The sequence below is a fragment of the Magnolia sinica genome, chromosome 8 (assembly GCF_029962835.1).
Source record: "Magnolia sinica isolate HGM2019 chromosome 8, MsV1, whole genome shotgun sequence".
In the NCBI taxonomy this organism is placed as follows: Eukaryota; Viridiplantae; Streptophyta; class Magnoliopsida; order Magnoliales; family Magnoliaceae; genus Magnolia; species Magnolia sinica.
The window spans coordinates 10,530,790-10,539,352 of NC_080580.1; the positions used below are offsets into that span (position 1 = coordinate 10,530,790).

Here is an 8,563-nt window from a genome sequence, read left to right on the forward strand (position 1 = left end):
TATTATAAAGCAAGTGGCACGTCAACTTCCACATTATGATAATTTAAGTTATAGAAAAATGACTAATCAAAGGCACCTAATCAAGGACTCTCTCTCTCTCTCTCTCTCTCTCTCTCTCTCTCTCAAGCACATACGTTACGTATAATTCTCTCTCACACACGCACATGCCACGCCACTCATTGCTCACACATGCACATGCCACTGCAACAATGTGGTACACAGTTCTGTGGTGTGGCGTGCATAACTTCGGCTCAGTTCATTTGGTGTGATTTCTCATTTTTTAACCAGACACTCCAAAAAAGCACTGCAAAAAAATAATAATAAGGTGAGCCACACTATGCGAGAAAATGTAAAAATAAGGCCTAAAGCCTGATCTATGTGTTTTTTTTTTTTTTTTTTGTTACACATTTACACCCACACATGCACTTACACCCCCCACCCTCTCACGCACTCGCACCACAAGGGGTGCTTGAAACCATGACCTCGTGTTGAAACTCCAGAGAATCTACCACCAAGGCATTGCACACGGTATTGAGACGTGGCTGACTTATCCCATTCAGAGATGCCTCTCGTTCTTTCCCCTCTCCTTGCAATAGCATGAAACCTAATTCTGTTTGGATTTTAGCACATGCCTTCTTTTACATACTTTATACAAGGAGCAATAAATAGAAGTATTACGTTCATTATCATGAATATTCTTTGATCGGAAATTCTTGTACATAAAAAAAATAAGAAAGAAATAAGTCTCGTATTTTTAATTTCTTTTCTTTTAGTGAAGGAAAGAAAATTCTATGTTACCATCCTATAAATGTATGAATATTATTAAATTACGTAAATTTCTACACCCTTTATTTATTATTTAATTTGATTATATTTCATTTTAATTTTGTTTTCTACTTTTTCTTCATTGATCATATGAAGTTGTTTTTCTACAACACTGTACTTATGGATTGTTAGCTGGGTTTCTGAGTTGGAGTGTCTTTTTCATTTTAGTAAAGAAGACCTATGAAATGATTGATAGAACATACACAAACATGCTCCACTGAAAACCCATACATTTGTCACGTATGCTTACAACCTATCTCTCCACAGGAAATGTGGTAGGGTGATGAATCATCAGTTGGGTCCACCCATATACTATACAACCAAAACGGGTGGCTTACATTTAAAAACTAGAATCCACGAGATGATATACTACCCATCACTTCTACTACAGTTCAACTACAGTTCATCCCACTACATGTTTGACCGTTGATTGTTTTTGTCTTCTATTGTTTGTTTGATGGCCATATATTAAAAGAATATGATTGTCTAATAAGTCTTTTATTATTTTTTTTTAAAAAAGACGTACACCATTCATTTTAGGTCTTTGCTGATTAGATGTATTTTTCTATTAGTGTTTTTAACGGTCCATATTAAATACAACTAGGGACACTTATAGTGCTCTGAGAGCTCTGGAGCATCTCTCTTTGTTTCTTTTCCATGCACTAGTGCTCACTGACATGTAAGCTTGGGAGATTTTTGTTATAGGAAATCATCCACCATGGCCTACCTGATCTACATTTAGATATTGCATACGTACGTTACAGTAGCATTTTCAATGGAGGGTAGATGGACAGGGGTGCCGTTGAGGTGGAAATGGGCTGGGTTTGGCTCGGCCTGGCTAGCCCAGGGCCGGCTTTAGACTTGAGAGTGAATTCCCGACCCAGGCCCAACCTCAACATGGGCCTAGTATGATAAGCCGAAGCCCGAGCATTGGTTGGACCCGGGTGGTGTGCGCTGGCCCGGACTGAAAATTGATAAAATCATTCTTTCCCCTTAAATTTCATAATCTGTCTGTTGATGAAGTGGGCCACACATGAAAAAAGAAAAAGAAATAGACACTTGGAGTAATGAAAACCAACGGTGCACATTCAAGATGCATAGGTTGCCATAGACAATTCAATTCATTTATGAGAAAAATGTCTCATCATGGATTTGATCTAGACGTTAATAATGTGGGTCCCAACTCTGAATCATCGTGCTCTCATGAATTGCTTTTTTCTGATGATCCTAGCCATCTGATCATTGGACAAGAAAACGAATGGTTCAGATCATTTATGATAACAAAGGTCTTAATATGGATCTGGACTCTCCATAAACGGTCCTGGATCAGCTGCCACCATACTCCAATTGAAAATGTAGACCAATCAGGCCTGGGCTTTGATTGATAATTTCTGCATATGAAAAATAGGCCCAGGCCCAGATCAAGGCCCTAAAGTAAGAAGCACGTCCTGTGTGACTCCGTCCATGTGAGATCTATCTAGAGGTGAATGGGGTGGAATAAGATCCGGTATCCGTAGGACCCACCATTTTTTAATGTGGAAAATCCACTCCGTCCATCAGGTGCACCCCTCGATTTCATTTCCTGCAAAGAAAAATTATCTCAATCAACGACTTAGGTTGACCACTCCACAGGGAACAATGAGAAGTAAACACTATCATTATGTGGGGCCTGCCATGCTGTTCATATTCAATCTAATACGTTCATCAGATGCTCCTCAACAGGATGAATAGAAAATCCATCAATCATATATTAATCCAAAACTCAGAAGGGCCACACGGCATGAACTTGGAGGTTTTAGCCGTGATTTTACATTGTTTATACGGTGTGGCCCACCTTAGCTTTTCATCGAACTGATTTTTTAGGGTGTACGGTGAATATGAGAAGGATCACCAGATGGAGAGAGTTGATGCCATACACACAACACCTGGCGAATCATCCACCGTACATGTAACATACAAGCACATCAATCCAGGGTGTCCAAATTGCAAGGGTCTTATGTGGAAAAATGCCCAAAAATCATTTTGCTTACGTCAATCGGACGGCTAGGATTGTCGGATTAGTTCAACGTTATATCATGGCCCATTTGCCGAGCCTATGGGTTGGACAAAAATAACACTTTCTTACCCTTTCCTTTTTTCCCGCTCACATTAATCCACCACCTCCATCCCCAGATGGACCTGCATGATTAGGTGGTCCAACAATCCATCAGGTGGGCACAGTAATGTATGGGCCACCGTGCATGAGTCCATACCAATCCACAAATTTAGCAAACCAATTAGTGGACCTCTGAGTGTAAAATGTGGCCATCATGGGTTGAATTTTGGGATTTTAATATATAAGGAAAATAGAAGTTTTCAAAAACCCAATTTCAAGTTTATGGCTTCACCATTTAGATATTTCCAAATTTCTAGAGAAATATTCAAATCTTATTGTTAAGATTTACCTAATGAATGTTGTGGATGGGCCATTGATTTATCAATGTCGTTCATTCAACTACAATATCTCTTCATAATGGAGAGCATGAATCAACACTTTGGAGTAAGACTAGGGAAAAAGCTAGAGCTATCTACACAAATGGACTCCAGATGTGTCAATAGCGTTATCAATGAGTTGGGGTTAAGGTTGGCTTTGGCCTAAACAAGGCGTATTAAAATTTTGATCTTGCCAAGCTCGATCATGGTTCATTGATAGCCTTACATGGAAAATGTGTGATAAATGGAAGGAGAGTTGAGTATTTCTCTCTCTCTATACTTTATGTTGGTGACTTCTAAGTGTCGATGTCGAAGGTCCTTTCTTTTTATAATATCTAAAGCTGATCTCCCTTCTTGATATAATGGCGCAGACAGGGACGTGATGAGATCGATCAACATTTTCTTCAAGGGATCAACATTTTTATTAAAGAGCTCCCTGAACTCCTTGCAGAGTTTCCTCGAATCCACGAGGGATGAGACGCATAGAGCTTTTCAGGTGGACCCTACATATGTGTGATGGAAGGAGGGAATAAGAGATAAGCTGTCTCTCTTTCTTTCCGTTAGTAATATTTAAGGTTGGGATATCCAAGGCTCTTTCATCTCCTCTCCCATTAAGATATGATTTATATATAAGGGTTTAAAATTTTAGCAAGATATTAATTATGATACTTTGCTACTCTACTACTTTATAATCTTCCATATGGTCTACTATACTGAAAAGTCTGTGATCCTATCTTAACTATGTAAATATTTGATCTAATCTCACAATAATCATGATCATCCAACAATATTAATCTACAACACTCATGCAAACTAAGTGGTGGACCCCCAAATCTCATTAGAGTATCATCAAGTGTGACTAAAACCTATTTTACGATTAAAATAAAGTTTAATGGTTAAAAATGTTATAAAACCTATCCAACCTACTCCACCCTACTCCAACGCTCCTTGCCCATCCAAACACGCCCTAAGTAAATCATTCATAAGACAGTATAATGGCTATGTTTTGATTGTTTAAGTATGAAATCCTTAAGTAAATCATCTATGAGACAGTATAATGGCTATGTTTTGATTGTTTAAGTAGGATTGCTAACCAGGCAAGGTCGAGCAAGACAGTCAGATGCTCGCGAGTAAGACCTGACCCGGCTCTGCATATGGCTTGGATCATCATCAAATCATGAGATAGGGTCCATTGAGCCTTATGGCTTTTAGACATAGACTGAGTCAGTGAGTTCGGCTGGATTTAATTTTGAGGCCTGGGCCTGATCCAAATCTCGGGCTCCATAGACGAGCTCAAGGTCGGATCAGACCAAAGTGGGCCGGGCCCAAAAGACCATCCAGCTAGTCAGGCTTGTTAAGAACCCTCCTTGGACATGGAATGATCCCATACGTTCGTGTGTGTGTGTGTGTATATATATATATAGTCTATGTGATTCGGAATCCCATGAAAACCCCCATGACAAATTTTCACCCTGATCTAAAATTCTAGTGGGCCATAGCAAAGAGAAATGAAAATCAAGGGAGGAAACTGTTTTCATTTTTCATGGCCCATCAAAGTTTTAGATCAAAGTAAAACTTCATCCCGGGGTTTTCACGAGGTGCTGCTTCACATGAACGGTTCAGATTTTGGATTCACATCACCTACGATGGGTTCTCAAAAAAGTTGGTATGTAGTATGAGTTGTGTGTTGTCAATTAGTTTCCTCTCTCTCTCTCTCTCTCTCTCTCTCTCTCTCTCTCTCTATATATATATATATATATATATATATATATATATATATGAGGGCCACCATGATGTTCGCGTGCCATCCTACCCTCCCATTAGATGTACCCCTCAACTACGACTTAGATCCAAAAGTCCAGCCTGATCCAGGAATCAGATGGGCCACACCAAGGGAAACGATGGGGGACGTCCACAATACAAACTTGCAGATAGAATGTGGGGTCCACTGTGTTGTATATATCTCATCCAACCCATTCAAAAGGTGGTCCCCACCAGGATGAAGTGACACACCAAAAATTACAGTATTCAAAAGCTCAAATGGGCCACAAAAAGTGAATACATACATCTTATGTTTGAGCGTAGATTTCTCCCAGTGGTGTGTCCCACTTCATTTTTGAATCGTGAGAATTATTGGATTCTTTTCCCCATTGAACACGAGGTGGACAACAGATGCACAGTTTGGATTCTACATGAACATCAAGTGTGAGCCCCGAAAAGCTCGAACGTGTGATTATTCCCATGCGTTTGAGCGTATGTGATGTGTGATCACTCCACTGGTGGGCCCTTTCTTATCCAAAGAAACCCAAAAAATCCCAGTGCTGACGTGGCCTTATCCAGTATAGCAAAAACCTATATATATATAAAAGAAGCCAAACGTGTTATTTCTACATCCTCAGGTCGAAGAAAAACATACACAAAAAATCCCATCTCCGCCAAACATGCATATGGCCTCTTCATCTCCCTTGCCGGTTTCCGTCCCCCCAACTTCTCCTGCACGACGGGTTACTGCCGGTCGCCCTTCCAATTCCTGCTTCCCAGCGCGACCGACACCTGTCAGTCTTGTGACTTCAAAGAGATCTACCACAGCGGTTTCCGCTGTGGGCGACGTATCGTCCGAGGGCACAACGTATCTGATCGCTGGCGCTGTTGCTGTAGCGCTTCTCGGAACTGCATTTCCCATTCTCTTCTCCCGCAAAGACACGTAATTACCCTTTTACCCCTTTCACGCACGCACGCACTGCCCTCTCTTATAGGGGCATTTTCGTCATTTCTTTAAGGGTCATGCCCTGTCATCCAGACCGTTGATCTTATTTTTAGTACTGATGATAGTGCTTTCATTATAAATATTCTCGATTAGAGGTTCCTAACCTTTTGATCAGTTGTCCGCAAATGCGACGTTAAGAAAAATATGGCAACGGTCCAGATATGGTACCAATTATTTTTGATAATACAATCATCTGATCTAAGGGTTTCGATCTTCCTCCATCTATAGTAGGTCTCATATAATCAACGTTCTGGATGTGTGAAGCATGGGTCCCACTTGTACGAAATGGGCGCATGAGAAAATATGCCCTTTGTGCATCGCGACTCTACATGGCATAATACAAACTTTGATACTCTGAAAGAGCACGATGGTTGATACGTAGGCAATTTAAAGTTTTACACGTGGCATTCAGACAACTCAGAATTAGACCGTCCAAACAATGTACCCCATTTCAGATGGCTAGTAAACTGAGAATCAGACTGATTTGTTTTTCCAGCTGGCTGATTGGTGGACATTTGATGTGTTCTATCCTACGGATTTTCCATTCTAAACTACGCAACCCATACATATTGAATCTAAACCGTTAATTTTGTTCCTCCAAGTGCTTGTGTCTTTGTGCATGCGTGGCCCACTTAATCAATGGATAGATTAGGAACATTCATGTGGGAAAGAGGGATTTTATCAATTTTGTCGCAATGTACTGAGGGTATATTTGTCATTCTGATGGGATGATGTGTGTGGTCCAGATGCCCAGAATGCGACGGTGCAGGTTTCGTCAGAAAATCAGGCGCGACTCTGAGGGCGAATGCAGCAAGGAAGGACCAGTCTCAGATCGTGTGCCCTACATGCAACGGTCTTGGTAAGCTAGGGCAGATAGATAAGTAAGACCAAAATACCCTTCCTTACCAAAACATCTCACTACATTTTGGGTTGGATCTTAAGCTGCAGGATAAACTGTTGTAAAATTGTATTTATTTATGCATTTTTATGTCTTAACCGTCTACTTTGTGGCCACCAAATGAATGGTTAGTTTTATCCCATCTTAGATAATTTTTTGTTCACGGGTCATCCACAGTGGGGCCCATAAAATCATTGGTTTGGATGACAGTTGTACAGCGTAAAATCTGAGCCAGTGTTGCACTTTGCTGATGGATCTGGACCATCCCATATGTGGATATCCTTTAGATGGGCCATAACCTAAAGATCTTGTCGATTGGAAGTTCAAGATCATTTCCCGACTCTGATCACGAAACATGAATCCTGATCGCCCATCTAGTGGGTTTTTGTATGGACGGTTCATAAATGAAGTGCACAACAAATGGACTATCCTCAGCCATTACCTTTTTGTGTTGGGTTATTCGTTTTGTCCATGCTATCACGATGAAAGATGATCTCGACCATTGATTTGTGGAGTTGAACTTCCAAAAAGAAATTTGTTTGGAAAGATCCACATGCAGCTACATCTCTAAATGGGCAACACGTGTTTGGGACCATCTCAAATTCCTAACCGTTCAATGGGTAGACATGGTTAAGAAGGAAAACACCATATTGGTTCTTTAAATGTTTGGTGCGTGGGCCATCCATCGTGAGGTGAGACCCGTCTTACCAACGGTTTGGATCAAAGAACGCTCGAGTGTTGTATCATACCTCAAAAGTAATGAGGCTTGCATGCCATCTGGTGGGCCACCTTAAAATTGTTGCAGTCTTGAAGATGGTCACACTTCAAATTTAAAATTCAGGCTGGTCCATTCATCTAATTGGCCACCTCTGTATAGAAAGAATGGACGGTTGATCAGAAATTGCTGACGGTCCACATCATCCTGCATGTGTGGCATGCTAGATTCATGGACTGGCTGATACTCATCTCAACTGTCGGGTCCACTTCATACAGCACTTGAATGTTTGACACATGTGGGGCCTAGGTTTTACTTTGCTGGCTGGGCTTGGACAGACCTTGGTCCGGCCCATTGACATCTGTTGATGAACGAGCTATACCATAGCATTCTCCACCACAAAGCATTTCTTTTGGCAACCCATCGATCGTCAACGTGGCACTCCTTCACGCCAATCTGGACCGTCAAAATCATAGGGCCCCACTGGGCATAATCATCGCTTGAAAATCAGACTCACGGAACTAACTTACTCCATTTATTTTGCCCGTTGATTGGGACCCTTGTGCAAGGCCCCACTGTGATGTGTTGATCACATCTACTCGGTCCATCTTGTACGCCATCTGGCCCTACCCGCTAGGCCCAAAAAATTAGGCTAATCCATGACTCAGGTGGGCCACATGAGCTGGAAAGATGAGAGAACAACCTCACCCTTGATTCTCATAGAGGGCCCACCATGTTGTATATATGTCATCAAATTCATTGGTATGAAAAAGGCAATTTTGAAACTAAGGTAGGGCTCAGCACAATGGTCGCAGCCCCTTCAACTGTTCCTGCTTTTGTGGCCCACATAAGTCATGGATTGGCCTGATTTTTGGGGTTCCTTTCC

At 41.3% G+C, this 8,563-nt stretch overlaps 1 protein-coding gene across 1 annotated transcript; it reads left to right on the plus strand.

Moving 5' to 3' along the window:
* Positions 1–5,686: 5,686 nt before the first annotated feature.
* On the plus strand, positions 5,687–7,125 carry LOC131252847 (uncharacterized). The gene is made up of 2 exons (XM_058253597.1): positions 5,687–6,001; positions 6,811–7,125. Exons 1-2 carry the CDS (start codon positions 5,739–5,741, stop codon positions 6,947–6,949), a joined length of 402 nt encoding a protein of 133 aa, XP_058109580.1. The 5' UTR covers positions 5,687–5,738; the 3' UTR covers positions 6,950–7,125.
* The last annotated feature ends 1,438 nt before the right edge of the window (positions 7,126–8,563 follow it).

What these genes read in the sequence shown, in the direction of transcription:
- LOC131252847 (XM_058253597.1), top strand. Translation starts at nt 5,739, where the DNA reads ATGCATATGGCCTCTTCATCTCCCTTGCCGGTTTCCGTCCCCCCAACT. An exon ending in CTCTTCTCCCGCAAAGACAC is followed by an intron (nt 6,002 to 6,810) that starts GTAATTACCCTT and finishes TGTGTGGTCCAG; the next exon opens with ATGCCCAGAATGCGACGGTG.